At 37.5% G+C, this 16,855-nt stretch overlaps 2 protein-coding genes across 2 annotated transcripts in view; one reads left to right on the forward strand and one right to left on the reverse strand.

The window, feature by feature from the left end:
• LOC103592155 (sorting nexin-25-like) overlaps positions 1-16,583 on the forward strand; it is a 25,537-nt gene extending 8,954 nt beyond the window's left edge. The window contains exons 4-9 of the mRNA XM_008574761.1: positions 2,354-2,518; positions 4,555-4,672; positions 11,082-11,148; positions 14,837-15,018; positions 15,458-15,558; positions 15,993-16,583. Coding sequence (XP_008572983.1) covers positions 2,354-2,518; positions 4,555-4,672; positions 11,082-11,148; positions 14,837-15,018; positions 15,458-15,558; positions 15,993-16,073 — 714 coding nt within the window. The 3' untranslated portion in view covers positions 16,074-16,583. The remainder of the gene's footprint in view (positions 1-2,353; positions 2,519-4,554; positions 4,673-11,081; positions 11,149-14,836; positions 15,019-15,457; positions 15,559-15,992) is intronic.
• The window catches only part of LRP2BP (LRP2 binding protein), a 29,391-nt gene continuing 27,523 nt past the window's right edge, over positions 14,988-16,855 (reverse strand). The window contains exon 10 of the mRNA XM_008574748.1: positions 14,988-15,037. The gene's annotated coding sequence lies outside the window, so the exon portion shown is untranslated. The remainder of the gene's footprint in view (positions 15,038-16,855) is intronic.

Genomic DNA, 16,855 nt, shown 5'->3' on the forward strand with positions numbered 1-16,855 from the left:
GCGCCGCCGCGCTTCCCATGCGGCGCACTATCCAGTGCACCACCGGGCCGGCCCCAAAGTCCAAGATTTTTAAGGCCCAGATATGTAGCACCGGAGTCTTCCAGCTGATTCTTTGGTTTTCTTTCAGCCTCTGCTGTTGGGAGGGTCTGTTTGTTTGTTTGGTCTCCAGCCCTTCAGATGATTTGTCAGATGTGCTGCCAGGACTGTGCTCATGCTCTGCACTTGCGGAGAAACAGAGGGTGGGAGAATGTTGTATTTGCTCTTATTGGATGATTGGGGATAGAAATGGGTTAGTGAGTTGTGCTGTTGTGCCAAGAGAAGTGTGCACACTGGCACAGTGCTGGTAGGCAGTATGGGCATGGCTAAATTATTTTTCATTTCCTCAAAGACTTTATTTGAAAGTACTAACTATTCAGTATATTTAGGTAAGCTACATAACAGATTATAATTTCAAATATATCATCTGCAGACAGCAATAGCAAGAAGCAAACTGGTTAGTCTGAAATGCAGATATTAGGTCCACAGGATCTTCCAGAAAAAAAGATTCCACTGAGTGTATGTTTCCTTGGATGTTTATATGTGACATATGACACCCTATCAAGGCTTGCTAATAATACAGACAGACATACAATAATCAAGCTATTCTTGGCCATCCATCACTTATATCTTGTTTCCTACCTACATACCATCTTGCCCATCCCTCACATATACATGCTACTTACTGCAGCCGTGCTGGATTTCTGCCCACTTCTGGGTGTGCATGTGCTGTTTAGTCTTCTTGGAATGCTTTATACCTTTTTCCTTCATCCACTGAATAGCCATCTTAGATCTTCACTAGAATGGAATAACATGCTCTAAATGTTTGGGGGTTGGGGAGGGTGGGATATAGAATGGGTTTCTGTTCTCAGCTTAGAAATGGAAAAATCCCAATTATATCTTGCCCATAGACATAATCTTTAATGACATTTCTGATATTTCATATGTATTTATTTTATTTTCCTTTTTAATAGAATATAATTTAAGGCCACAGATTTGTCACCCTTAATGATTTCCCTATTTACATTGACTATTAAACTTGAGACTTAGCATTAGTATTATATCCTACTATTTTATAAAATAATGTTGGAGTATAAATTAGCTGAAGGAAATCAAGATGGGGGAGGATATCTCACTCTTCCTAATCCACCTCTATATACAAGTTGAACTGAACGTTTAATACTCTGAAAAAGAAATAAAGGCCTATTTACTGGGTGCAAGGGCCAGGGAAGGCAGTAGTGGCACTAAGTGCCCATCCCCCTTAATCTTCCCTATATCCGAGGCAGGATCTACCCATGTTCAGGCTAGCCTTCTGCAGGATACATGAGGCTGGTAACCACTGGAATGCCGATGGAGCCCCTTGGACTTCTTGATCCCAGTGTGGCAGTATTGGGCCCTCTCAAAGGTCATAGGGTTTGCCATCTGAACAAATAGGATATGAACAACATGGAACAACTCCTCTGAGACTAGAACTTAACCTCCACAACCACCCAGTCTCTGTCATCAAGAGCGTAGTCGGCTCTCCAAGGTTCCATCTCCTCCAAGGAAGTTACATCATAAATGGGCAATAGTTCCCATTGGTTTATTTATTCCTAAAACCTGTATCTTATAATATTAGACACTTATAGTCATATTGTTAATTTTACTGTCTTATCATAGCACTTGCTTGTAAATAAACAGACTTGATTTATGTTCTGCTTTCCTGTCTCCTAAGGACAGATAAATATAGAACTTTAGGAAATTTCCAGCTTAAGGGACAATAAAAACAGTTATAAAATTATATAAACAGGCACTGCTTGGAAGGTAGCGGTACAGTGAAATGAAACTATCACCTGGCAGGCAGTGCCACCATGTGATGACTCGGAGTTCTTTTTTCAGCTGATGTACAAAGTCTGAACATAGTCATAAAAGGGTGGTTGAGTGGTATCCACGTGTAACTTGAAAAAATTTTAATTCAGACACAGATGACTGAAAGTTAATTTGTCTGTCAAAGGCAGTGGCCCCTGGAATCTGTGAGCTGTATGCAAAGTAAAAATTTTTTATTGCACCAAACAGTGCAAAGTAGAGTGAGTTCTCTACAACATCAGCCACGAGCAGAGTGAGTAGGGCACTACCAGTTAACCTGGAGAGGATTGTTTGCCATTAGGATCATTGAGAATTGATCTGATGTAGTTCATGTCAGGGGAAAAAGGAAGTGGTTTTAGGTTCAGAATTATGATGAAAGTAAATCTGTGACACAGCCAGTACTACTTGTAGTAGCTCCCAACAGCACAGATAGTTTCCTATATAGGAGTAATTAATCCTCTTTCTTCCACAGAATCTGCTTTCAGATGAAAGACTGTGTCAGAGTGAAGCACTTTATGCCTTTTTGAGCCCTTCTCCTGACTACCTCAAGGTTATTGATGTGCAGGGGAAAAAAACCACTTTTTCATTATCTTCATTTTTGGAAAGACTTCCTCGTGACTTCTTCTCCCACCAGGAGGTGAGCTACCTAAAGGTTGTACCACTTTTATAGCATATTTATGCAGATATCTTTTTGAAGGCTCTTTGAAGTAATAGATATTTGTTGAAAGCATACCACTAATGGGAGGGGGGGAAGCAAATATATCCATTTTCAGTTACCTAAAGGTTGTACCACTTTTATAGCATATTTATGCAGATATCTTTTTGAAGGCTCTTTGAAGTAACAGATATTTGTTGAAAGCATACCACTAATGGGAGGGGGGGAAGCAAATATATCCATTTTCAGTTATTGTTACTGTCATATTTTGGGCCACCTTCTTGCCCTCCCCTACAAGTCACTTTAAAGAGTTAAGATAGAGAAATAAGAAGATTAATAAGATGATAGTTAAATGAAATGTGAATGGGAAGTTCTATAGGAGCCCTTTTACACAAGGTGGAGGAGCCAGTCCCCAGGAATGGGGAAGCATACTGAGGGCCGTCATTGTGGAGGTGTTGGACTAACATTGAAGGTTCAGGAGAGGAGGATGTGTTTGTGGAACAGGCAGCAGGACATTGGACAGGAGTGGAGGGTTTCTATAATTCTCTAATGGAAGAAAGTCAAAAGATAGACGGGAAGGGGGTAAGGTTCATGCCAAGCTGGGGAGTTTAGACTTTATTCTCAGGAAATGGAGAACATGGAATACTTTGAAGCAAAATGAATCTGTCAGTGATGTGTGTAAGTAAAGGAATGAATAGAGAGACTGCAGACATTTTTGGTTTCATATTCTGGACCTCAGTTTTCCCTCCAGAGTAGGCTCATGACTCATGTGTAGGCCATTGAGCCCCTTTGTTTGGCTCTCTAGCAAATTGCCCAAGATCATTTCTGAAATTTGGTTTCTCCCTAGTCCATTGCCAAATGCCACTTCCTCTTCACCAGGACTGGCTAGTGAGTTTAGACAGGGGAACTGATGATGAAAAAGAGCGAGCTACTTTACCGTGTTCTGAGCTAGAAGGAGAAGTCAGTGTGTACCATAGAGCATACCCACACCTCTAGTTCAGGGCTACATGTAAACCCGCTGCCCCAAACCAAGCATCTCTCCCACCTCTTTCCTTCGTGTCTGTCTGTACTTGGCTAGATTACTTCTATTAATTCCCTTTTATTCCCAAACCCTTGGAATTTACATATGGCTCAGTCACTCTATGAAATTACTCCCTGAAGGTGAGTGCCAGTGGCCAATGGCTTCTTCTCCATCTTCACCTTCCTCAGTCTCTTTGAAACATTTGATATTACCGGACTTGTGTGAAGCTGTGAATTTTTAGAGAACTCCTCCTGCCTCTGTGAATTCTTATCAGTCCTTACCTCTGCTCACCTGATGTTTCCCAAAGTCCTGTCATTAGCCCTTTGCTTGGTCCCACAACTTTATCTTTTACCTCTGTGCAAGCATTAGAATGAACTTCCTCAGCTGTCCCTCCACTGCCTAATGTACCTCTGTGACAGCACTGCATCCTGCCTTGTAGAAACAGCTACTTGTGTATCATGTCTCCCCAGATAGCTGTGGGCTGCTGAAAGTCTGGATCCACATCACCCTCATTCACACTAGCCTGGTACCTGGCATATAATGGGTTTTGAACTGAAGCTTGCTGAAATGCAAATCAGGAAATAAGACTATCTGAAATACAGAGTAAAAGCTTGAATGAGAGCTTTAAAAATAAAGTGCACATTAAAAAAAAAAACAGTGAATTTAAAATCATTTAAATTAAAAGTCTTACCTTTAAAATGCAGAATTGTTGGAAAACTATTTTATTGTCTATACCAGTTCACTGATTAATACAGTAACAGAGGTTTTTTTTTTTTAAATTAGCTTATTTTAAACTTTGAATAAGACTTCGGAATCAAGCTTTTACATAAGGTTAGATGTATTTTGTCCTCCGTATTGAAAATTGATAGATTTCTGCATAAAGGTTGAAGGCTTATGTAAGGCTAAAACATGACCAAATAGTTTGAGATTTATACTTGAAGAAGGAGAACAGATCTACCAATTTTTTTAGATATGTCATCTTTGTTGTACCCCCCAGGAGGAGGCAGAAGAGGATAGTGACCTGTCAGATTATGGTGATGACATGGATGGAAAGAAAGATGCATTGGCTGAACCATGTTTCATGTTGATTGGGGAGATTTTTGAACTTCGAGGAAGTAAGCCTCTTTGTTATTATTTATCGGTATTTGCTGGTTAAATGGTACGCAGACACATTCACAAACACACACAATTATTGTTCCTTTATTCCTGAACTGCATCAGATATGTATTTATATTCATGCATTCATTCATTCAACAAATACTGTTCTAGGTACTGACGATACAACTTTAACACAGATGTTGTCTCTATACTCGTGGAGCTTAGGGTGCTGATTTACGCTGTACCATGTCCCTCTGAATACAGAAAATGAGAATGCTTTGAATTTGTTTTTATATGACTCATTATAGCTTCATTGCCTTATCACCAAAAGTTATACAAAAATTATTTTGTATAGTAGAGGAAGAAACCTGTTGTTAAAGGTGAGGTTTTGGTGCTAGGATAGTATTATGGACAGAGATGCAGGAGTACCTTGACCCTATTTTTCAACCCCTTTTTTTCCTCAAGAGCAGTGGTTCTCAGTGGAAGGAAGAGGTGGATGTTCGGTGATGTCTGCAGACATTTTTAGGTGGGGTGGGAGAGTACTACTGGCATGGAATGGGTAGAGGCTAGAGATGCTGCTAAACATCCAGTAGTGCATAGGACAGCTCCCACAACAGAGTTATCCTGCTCAAAATGACAATAATGCTGAGGTCGAGAAATCCTACTCTAGTGATTCCTGAAGATGTACTTGGAAGAAACAATAGCTAAATTTTGTTAAAAGGTGCACAAATGCCTGTTCCCCAGAGTAGAAATTTGGTGGGAGATAAACTGGACTACCTGGTTTAGTCTTGAGTCCTGAATAGGACTTATAGCTCTCTGCCCACACCTTTCCACCTTTCAACACTCTAAATCATGAGACGAGTATACCTGGTCATACCTGGAGCCTCAGTACTAGCTAGAGATATGGCAAGTGCCTATGGGCACACCTAACCACCTAGAAGAGGAAGCAAATGAGAAGAGCAAGGGATTGTAATACACAGTAATGCTACCAATCAGTAAAATGTCCTGTGAATGTCCTGGGTTCTGTTCACTCAGATTAGCATCTTTTCCCTTGGGGCAAAGGAGGTGGGTGTCCTATGAATGTCCTGGGTTCTGTTCACTCAGATTAGCATCTTTTCCCTTGGGGCAAAGGAGGTGGGCTAAGAGTTGGTCCTACGTAGGAAATGGGGCAGTGCATCCCTTTTGATATATGTATCCCTTAACATTTCGCTTTTAAGTGCTATCATAAACTCGTACATGTCTTATGTGTCATTTGATCCTCAGTATATATTACAATGCCTGATCCATAGTAGGTGATGGTTACACTGATGAGTGAACAGGCAAGAAAATTTTAACGGCCAGAATTAATTACCTTGGTCATTGAACTGTTTCTTCTCCTAAGCCAAACTTAAGAGAATGTATACTATCAATCATCAAACACTTTGGGATTGCAGGTTTTAGATATGGCTTTGTAGGGAAACAAAAATATATATAAATTTGTCCTTAGTGAATTTACATATTTTGGACACTTTAAGATATATACTGATGTTTAATTTGATTCAGTATAGATGGAAGAAAATAACAGTCCACTCAAAGTCTGACTCTCCCTCGATAAAATCTAGCCCATTAAATCATGAATCCTCCTAATTTCCCATATAGTTGATAAGAATCAGGAAGCTTTATCTAAGCCTTTGTCAGTGTGTTCTTTGCAATAAAAACTTTTAGACATCCATAACACCAAAAGGCGTTCCGATCCCCAGTGTGGTGGATGCGTCAGAGCCAGTCATGGCCAGAGTAAGGCTCAAAATCCTGTCTTTTTAGTGTGTACTTCCTCCATCATATGCCTGCTCAGAAGCATATTTGATTTTGCTAGTGACATTTCAGAGGGGAATAAATAGAACATCATTCATAATGAGATGCCATCAGCAAAATCCTAGTGCTGCTGCAGCTGCCTCTGTAGCTTTGAACAAATGAGTCTTTGGAAGGAGTAATGGGGCTATTTTGTGTGTTGGGGGGTGGGTTGGGGACTGGTAGAGAGTAAGGGGATAGAAGTGATGGGAGAGAATCTGTAGCAAAATCTGTTTTGGTTCCTGCTCTAGTGCAGTATACAAAAAGGGACAAGTAATACAGCTGCTTCTTCTTCTTTTTTTTTTTTTTTTTTTTTAATTAAATATAACCACTCAGCTGTCAGGCATTCTTCCTAGAGTTGAACTTGTCCTCAGACCCTGGGGGTATGAGCTACCTCTTCCCAGCTCTAAAAAGGCAGAGTGAAGTTATCATCACTGACAGACATGCTCATTTTAGCCTAAATGCCAACCTAAAATGAACAAGTCTACAGGCTTGGTAGCATTCTAGCAAATGTCATCAAAAGTTTAAGGTTTTTTTGAGGTGTGGTTCTGATTCCAAGGCTTAAATTTTACTTGAAGGATTAATGCTACTTTAACTGGAGAATTAGATCCATTAAAAAGTTAGAAAATACTTGAGGGCTTAAAGTCTAGTACCAATTCTATGTTGATTATTGATTTTTATTTGTGTAGCTGCCCTTGTACACAGATGTTTGTGAATTTTTCACCTTTTATGTTTTCTTACCTGAACTCCTGGATCCATTGTAGCCAATAATGAATTTCTCATTTCCTCATGTGTCAGTAGTGAAACATTTCAATGGATGGAGGTAAATACATAAATGAAAAATTTTATTTAGATTCCAATTTGTAGACATTTCTTTGTCTACAGCATTTCTTTGCCTTCTTTGGGTTTATGTTCATATTCTATAATGTAAAATGTGTCTATAGTCTCTAAAATGTCTTCATGTTAATAATAAAAGTTTATATCTGTAGAACCCTTCACAATGCTTTTTCACATACAGAAAGACTATTGGCCAAAAGAAAAAAAAAAAAAAAAAGCACATGTCAATACTGTCCTTTTCCAGACGAGGAAACCAAGGTTCAGAGAAGGTGATTTATGCCCAGCTGTTATAGGACAGGGTACAGCAGATTGATCAATTCACATCTCATTTAGGGTCCTGGCTTTTTGCGATTTACATTTCTTCCCCCAAATGCATAAAATATATAAAAGTACACAGTGATCTACAAACTGCTATTCAAATGTTTAGACCCTCAGTTCATTAATATTTCAAAATATTTGTCAATATTTAACTACAGATGTTTCTTATTCAGAGCAGTATGTTAGAAAATTTGGTTCAGCAAGCCAAACAGAAATCTAAAACAGGAATTATTTCCACTGTCTGCTAGTGGAAAACAGACATGTTGTCAGTAGCTTAGGGACATATTAAGTAAAGCATTATTTTCCATTTGCTAGCTCAGCTGTTGTTTAGGCATTGAAAAGCTGTAAAAACTCTTAGGTTTTATCTCATCACTTGCCTAGTAGAAAATGAAAACTTAGCTCTGCCTGGAAGCAGGCAAGCAGCAGAGCATGCCTGGGGGTCCTAGGCAGGAGCCAAGGGCAGCAGCCCCCTCTGCCTGAAAGTAGGCAAGCAGCAGAGCATGCCTAGGGGGCCTAGACAGGAGCCGAGGGCAACAGCCCCCTCTACCCAGAAGCAGACAAGCAGCAGAGCATGCCCAGGAGCCTAGGCAGAGCTAAGGGCAGCATCCCTCACCTGGAAGCAGGCAATGAAGCACATTGAAAATACTACTTTCATGTGGATGGCCCACCACAGCTACCGCCACAGCCACAGCTGCCGCAAAAATGGCTTGATGCCATAACAGTAACCACAGCCACTGTGCAGGCAGCCCACCAGACATTCGACTGTGTTGACACGGGAGAGTCACCAGCAGAGACCAGAAAAAGAAGAGGACGTCTTTCTCCTCATACCCCCTCTCCAGAGTAATATCAGAAGCAGCTGCTCTTAGATGACCAGACATAAACATAGAAGTACAAGAAATATGAAAATCCAAGAAAATATGATACCACCAAAAGAATACCATAATTCTCAAATACTAGACCCTACAGAGCAGGAAACCCTTGAAGTGACTGAAAAGGAATTCCAAGAAACAATCTTAAGGAAACTAATGGCAATATGAGAAGGCTTGGTTAGACAACGTAATGAAATGAGGGAAAAAAATCCAGGATATGAAGGAGGAAATTTACAAAGAAATTAATACCTTAAAAAGAATGTAGCAGAACTGATGGAACTGAATGAAATAAAAAACACAACTGAGAGTTTAAGCAGTGGGCTAGAACAAAAGCAGAAGTAAGAATTTCTGATCTTGAAGATCGTCTTCTTGAAATAACCCAGGCAGACAAAAAGGAAAAAAGAATTTTAAAAAATGAAGAAAATCTAAGAGAGCTAGCAGACAGCCTTAAGTGCACAAACATTTGAATCATGGGTGTTCGAGAATGGAAGGAGAAAGGAAAAGGCATGGAAAACCCATTCAACAAAATAATAGCCAGAAACTTCCCAGGTATAGGGAGAGACATGGATATTCAATTCTAGGAGACACAAAGATCCTCAAACAGATTCAACCCAAAAAGATCCTCTCCAAGACACGTTATAATCAAACTGGCAAAGCCCAAAGACAAAGAGAGAATCTTAAAAGAAGCAAGTGAAAAGCATCAAGTCACCTGTAAGGTTTCCCCAATCAGACTAACAGCAGACTTCTCAAATGCCAATAGCAAATGGGATGATATATTCAAAATACCAAAAGAAGGGCCGAGCCTGTGGCGCACTCAGGAGAGTGTGGCACGGGGAGTGAAGGGACGCTCCCTCCGTGGGTTTGGATCCTATATAGGGATGGCTGGTGCGCTCACTGGCTGAGCGCGGTGTGGGTGACACCACACCAAGGGTTGCGATCCCCTTACCAGTCACGAAAAAGACAAAAAAAACAACAACTCGGTGTGGGTGACACCACACCAAGGGTTGCGATCCCCTTACCAGTCACGAAAAAGACAAAAAAAACAACAACTGCCAGTCAAGAACACTATACCCAGCAAGACTATCCTTCAGAAATGAGAGAAAAATAGAGTATTTTCCAGATAAACAAAAACTGCAGGAGTTCACCACCACACGACCAGCCCTGCAAGAAATCCTCAAGGGAGTCCAGCATCAGGAAACTGAAAAACAATAATCTCTTATCTTACCAGATACAGTTCTGTCCAAACTTTGTTTTTCATAATTCAGTCTTGGTAGGTGGCATGTTTCTAGGAATTTATTCACTTCATCTAGATGATCTAATTTGTTGACCAACAATTATTCATAGTATTCTCTTATAACCATTTCGATTTCTGTAAATTTGGTTGTAATGACCCCTCTTTCATTTCTTATTTTAGTTATTTGAGTCTTCTCTCTTCTTTCTTAGTCCATCTAGATAAAGGTTGGTCAGTTTTGTTGATCTCATCAAAGTACCAACTTTTGGTTTCATTGATTTTTCTCTATTTTTTTTTTCTATTTTCTATTTCTTTATTATCTATGCTTTAACTTTTATTATTGACTCCCTTTGCTAGGTCTGGGCTTAGTTTGCTCTTCATTTTCTTGTTTCCTAAAGTGCAAAGGTGATTGTTGATCTGAAATCTTTCTTTTTTATTAATGTATGCATTTACATTAAATAAATTTCTCACTTAGCAAAAAAATATATATATATATATTTATAAAAAATATTTTTTTCAGTCATTTTTTGGCGGTATATCTGGAGTTTAAACATACCTAGTTACTTTTAGTGCAGTTTTTAATCCTGCTTTTCCACTTATATTGCATCTTGAAATTTTGTCTTAAATGCTCTTCAAAATTATGATTTTAATAACTGCATTATATTACATTTTATGGATGTCCATAATTTATTTAGCCATTCTCATATTGTTGGACATTTAGTTTACTCCCAAGTTTTTACTTTTATGTAACTGCCTTCTACATTAAAAAATATATATTTTCTCTGATTATTTGCTTATAGTTTCAAGAAGTAGGATAATTGGTTGAAAGTGTATGAACATTTTAAAAAGACTTCTATTTATGAATCCAATCTGTTATTCAAAAAGGTTTTACCAGTTTATACTTATACTAGAAGATTTTGACATTATTTCTCTCATAGCACCAGAATTATACAGTATATTTTTCCAGTCCAAGAAATGAAAAATATCATTTTTCTATTTTCTAAAATTTAGAACGTATTTACTCTCTTTTGGGTGTGTGACTTACCTGCTCATGTCCTTTACCAAATTTCTGTTAAGATTTTCCTAATTCATTTTTAAGATATTTTAAATGTATTAAGGATGTTAATCTTTGTGTGTTAAATTTGTTCCTTATCAATTGACTTTAAATTCAATTTGTTAAGAAAATAATTTTTTATCTAAACATTAAATTAAAAAAGAAAAAAAGAAAATGAAAGCTGTTAGGACGCAGATTGAGTTGTGATCAGATTTATGCTTTGTACAGCTATAAAAAAGTCATAATTATGGTATCATCTTGTGATAAAATTTTTCTGATTTATATTTTAGTGTTTAAATGGGTGAGAAGAACATTAATTGCTCTCGTTCAGGTCACTTTTGGAAGAACCATCAACAAGTGAGTTGTATGAAATTAATATTGTAATCCATGTCCTACTCTTTGCCTTAATAGTCAGATTACCCCATGGTGTAGCAGCCAGTGGTTTAACTGAAAGCATTTTATTTTCTCTTTCTTTTTGTTTCTGAAGTGATTCTAAGATTGCATAGGAAGGCAGATTTCCAAAAGAATTTCTCCCACAGCATGGTGAATTAAATGATAAAAGCCAGCATGTTGCCTGATGAGGGCCAGAAGATTGTGTTCTGTAAAGTTTCCTTTTGATCTTGATGACTTGTTTGAATATCTTGGGTCTAATGTTCTTATCTCACGTAATGGAAATCAGTTTAAGGTGTAGACTCTAAGCTGGAATGAAAGTAGGATAAGCATCACATGGCAAATATATACTTGGAGGGAAATACAAACCACACATTAACTTTTTTAGAGTTGAAGTAGCAATAAAATGTTAATTCTTCTAGTTAGTATCTGAGCTTCCATCCTGGTGTGTGTGTGTCTGTGGATAATGTAATATAGTTTACATGTGGCTTATAATAGTGCTAGATATCATCTAGCACTATTATATAATACATAAAAGTATTATATATGTATACACATCTTTCACAGTGTTCTAGTGTTGTTCATAAAAAGTGTTCCACATTTTACTCATTCATTTATGAAAGCTTTGGGTCTGCTATTGAGAACTCATGATTAATATTCATTTCTAATAAATTATTGGAATTTTTCATAATTGCAAAATCATGTAGTCAACAGAAATCAAATAGAATTATTTACATAGGTCATAGATAGGTTCAGGCCTAAAGGGGGTCTTAGAGATAAATTTAACTCCTCATTTTGTTGGGGAGGAAACAACCAAAGAGATCAAGTGACTTATCTAAGGTCACGGGACTGGTCAGCAGACCCAGCCTCCTGATCTGGTGCCTGCTTCACTGAGCCATGTCTTACGTTGTCTCTGTGCCTGAAATGTGGAACTGCTGTTATCGAGGTCTTTTAAATAGTAACTCTATACCCAAAATTCTTCAAGAAATAAACATCAGCCTAGAAACTGGAGTCAACTTCTAGAAATAAGAAAAAGAAAATCACTTTTTTTGTATAGCAAAATAAATTTTAAGATGAAATTATCAAATTTTTTTCAAAGTGAAAGATTTAGTTGTCAAACATTTTTACAAGGTTAATATGATAGCTTTATCATGTAAAGCTTATAAATTTTATAGGAAACATTATAAAGAATTTTTTATTGACTTGCAAATAGACTATATTTTCTTTGCAGTCATAAACAAATTTACTTCCCTTTTATTTCTAAGATTTAAAAAAATATATTTTTAATTGCCCATCAGATGCTTGTTTAGTTGATTTAGTATTGTAATCAGAAAAATGGCCTGTTTAAGTTGTTTCAGTCTAAGGCAAACCTCTAAACTTTAGTATTGACAGGCTTAGATAAAGAAATTTCCAAAATGGCCTTATTTTTCTCAGTACTTGAGACTTGCTAATTCATTTTCCTTTTCAGTTTCAGCAAATCATGCATACTTTCCCTGCTCCTGTTTATGATATTGGCTCTTAATTATAAAATGAGCAGCTGTGGCTTGAGAGTGGTGAATAAATTTGGCAGTTATTTTCATGGGGATGAAGGAGAGGCATCTTGTAGAGAATTTTCAGGCTGTTCATTTCAGTGGACTTTTTGTCAGGTAGTGAGTTATGGAGCACCTGGCCCTTTGCTATTTTTGCCTTTAGCAGATGATGACACATCACAAAATTTAGAAGCAGTACAATGCGTGCCTCTTGCCTTACAGGAACAACAATTTCAGATCCTAGAATTGCTTCAAAAATCTCCTCCAAGTTTTGGCTAATAGAAAGACCTAAAATTGATAGAAAATACTTAGGTGATGACCTTTGGTAAGAGTCACTTACCTAATTTTAAGTTGTAAATTGAAATTTACTTACTTCATTTCTTCATGTAGTGCCAGTGAGGAAGAAAAAACAAGACTACAGAAAGAAAACAAGATGTTGGCACTATGTAGATTTTTCTTAGGAAGGTAGGTGGGCAGGCAGGTGGGCAGGTTCTCTCTTAAAGCAGAAGTTCTATTAAATTAATAAAATTGTTTTATTTGATCTAGATTTGAATTGCACAGTTCTAAGCAATATAAGGAAGTATGTTAGAAGATAAAGTTACAAACAGAATTAACATTATAGTTTGACTCATAGTAGAGTTTAGACATTCAATCAATGGTGACTGATTACTGTATGGAAAGAACTAGGCTTCAGATGCCTATTTCAGATACTATTTCTGAAAACCATCCACTGTCCCTTACATTGTCTGGTTAAGTCAGATTCTTAAAGGGTGTTTTGATTTGTTATTATTCATGAATCGAGTTTGAAATTATAGGTGTTTCTGGCACTAAGATGATTCTTTTCTCCTTTTTAACAGACTTCTTTCTTCCAACCTCACAACTATTATTGGGCTCTTTGAACTGTGTTTACTTGTCTCTTAGCAGCAAAGACCTGCAACTAGTTAGAATTTGACTAATGACAATGGATTGTGTGGAAGACCTATAATCAGATAGAAGCCATTTATGCATAATTGTGCAAGTCTAATGTCTGCCCTGTTTTCATTCCCATGGAAATTTGAAAAGCAGTGTGTCTTTTCAAAGTCCTTCACTTTGCAGGAAGTATCTTTTTCCTTGCCTCATGAGCATGGGAGATGCTTTTTCTGGGTAAGAGATATCTGCCATCCCAACATTAAGGCACAGCTAGTAAAAAAGCTTGATGGAAAACCAAGGACTTCAGGAGCTCAGGGAGGTTTTCCAGATCATTTTTAAGAGTCTTTAAATGGATTTATGCTTTCAGTTTATAACACTTTACAGAGAAACTAGTGTATTAAGTACTGTGCACAGGGTAATTGCAAGCTTCAACAAATCAGTCTCTCAGTTCTTACCTTTGCAGACTGAAAGGTATTACATGGCAAACATTTGGAGAAGTTAGCGCTAATGAAAGTGTGAGCTTCAGGAATGAATGGCCATCCAGTATTACCAAAATAAAAAATAACTTTCAGAGTAAGAGTTTAAAAATTCAATTCCTAGGGCCGGCCCTGTGGCGCACTGCTGTAGTGCGCCGCTTGGGAAGTGCGGTGGCGCTCCCGCCGAGGGTTCGGATCCCACATACAGACCGGTTCCCGCTCACTGGCTGAGCGAGGCGCGGGAGCGGCACCGAGGGTTGCGATCCCGTTGCCGGTCCCGGTCCGGTGCGGGGCGACACTGAGGGTTGCGATCCGTTGCCGGACACGGAAAAAGACAAAAAAAAAAAAAAAAATTCAATTCCTAGGGCCGGCCCTGTGGCGCACTGCTGTAGTGCGCCGCTTGGGAAGTGCGGTGGCGCTCCCGCCGAGGGTTCGGATCCCACATACAGACCGGTTCCCGCTCACTGGCTGAGCGAGGCGCGGGAGCGGCACCGAGGGTTGCGATCCCGTTGCCGGTCCCGGTCCGGTGCGGGGCGACACTGAGGGTTGCGATCCGTTGCCGGACACGGAAAAAGACAAAAAAAAAAAAAAAAAAAAATTCAATTCCTAGTTTATTCATCAAACATTTAGATCAGGCTGTATTTTAACCTACCCTTTGATAAATGCATTTTGAGAATAAAGTATAAAATAAGAGTATAAAAAATTTTAAACCCTCATCCAAGAAATACTTTTTCTTAAAAGACAAATCCGGGACACAGTGAACTGGATTTTCAGTGAGCAAATGTTGGTTTACTACATCAGTGTCTTCCGGGATGCTTTTTGGCCAAATGGGAAATTGGCGCCACCGACCAAAATCAGAAGCAAAGAGCAAAGTCAGGAAACAAAACAGAGAGCCCAGCAAAAGCTACTTGAAAACATTCCAGGTGAGGCTGGATTATCATCCTGAAAAGTGTAAAGATAGAAAGGGAATATTAACTCCATTAATGCATTTTTCATTTATATCTGTCAGGAAATATTATTATGAAGAAAAAATGACACTTTTTTTCTTTTAAGCCATTTCTTGTCACTTGCTAAGAAGTTATACTGGGAATCTTAAGAACAGTACCAATTACAATAGTTTCTTTTAACTAGAAAAATACATTAGAACAGATAATAAATTTTGTGCTTTATAAGCTTGCTAAAGTAAAAATGTTTAGCAATATATTAAAATAAGATAATATTTTAATTAAAATTGGTAGCAATATATTAAAATTGTAGTTTGTGTAAATGCATTTATTGTGTATATATTGTGTAATGTCTCTTTCACTGAATAACTAATGCACTTTATCAATAGAAGCACAGAATATAAATTTAATTTTTCAGATATGCTTCAGAGCCTTGTTGGACAGCAAAATGCTCGCCATGGTATAATAAAAATATTCAATGCACTGCAAGAAACAAGAGCTAATAAACATTTGTTATATGTGAGTAAATTAAAGCCTCCCAGAAGATTCAATGTTTCTTGGATTTTATTATTAGGGTAGATCTTAATCAATCATTACTTATAACTCTGAACCCATTTTCTCTGCTTCATTTTTATCTGTCTGTTCATTTTGTTAAAAAAGAAATACCCCCAGTGGATGCAGTATTCCATTTTCACATACTAGTTGTCTCTCTTGACTTTTGATGCAACATTTCTGCATGAAGTTTTTCAGTCATGTCTCTGAATTATTAGTCTAATTATAATAGCTATTATTATAATTAACTGTTGATGAGATAAAACCAGAGGATAAATGGAGTTTACTTATTTACTGAGAATAATTTCAGACCTAAAATTAGACGTGGATATTTATTTTGAGTAAACCCTTGGAGAAAAATCACGTTTTTCTATTTTTTTTTTCCTTCCTTTTTGGTTCAGGTGCTGATGGAACTTCTGCTAATTGAACTGTGTCCTGAGCTGAGAACTCATTTAGATCAATTTAAAGCTGGTCAAGTTTGAGACTGCACAAATAAACCACCAGAGAAATGTCTGTGTAATAGACATGAAACATTTTCCTCTTTTCCACAGAGGGCCTGAGAACCATATTGATTTTTATTTTAGTTACCTCCCTCTAATTTTATGTGAAATAAGCAGAATTGAGGGGGACAGGGACTTGACGCTATAGTGGGCAACAGGAAAAAAAACTTGTTTATTGATTTTTATTTAAATAATATAAATACTTTAAAGTTCAACATACTGATTGAAATACAAATGTTAATATGTGATAAGAATCTAGGAAATATTTTAAATATTTATGAAAATGGTTTTGTTTTAAAATAAAGAACTGTGAATATTGTACAGTTTATTTCCTCACTGAGGATTCTGAACATTCCTATATTATTTCATGTGTATTAAAGAACATTGATGTGCAATGCTTTGTGTAAAGTTGTTGTGAAAATTTTATTGTCTTTATTTTTACCAAAGATTTCCCATAGTTTGAAGCATTTGATGCAATAAAATATAAAAATGCATATGATGTTTTAAGATGCTTATATTTCCCCCCCAAAAAAGTTGAAACACTTTGGGCAGTTTAAATAAGAGTGCCTTTTTTGTAGAAACACTATACTTAAGTACTTCTATAAGGAAGTATATAAAGTTTTCTGCCTTTCTCCAGGCACAAAATAAATACATGAAAATATGATTTGTAGTGAATGGAAAGAGCCAAATTAGTGCTTGAAATGAGGCATTAGGGAGGTAAGATGTGAGTTGAACCTTGAAGTGTGGGCAGGAATGAGATAAGG

The sequence above is a fragment of the Galeopterus variegatus genome, unplaced genomic scaffold, assembly GCF_000696425.1.
Source record: "Galeopterus variegatus unplaced genomic scaffold, G_variegatus-3.0.2 Scaffold1097, whole genome shotgun sequence".
In the NCBI taxonomy this organism is placed as follows: Eukaryota; Metazoa; Chordata; class Mammalia; order Dermoptera; family Cynocephalidae; genus Galeopterus; species Galeopterus variegatus.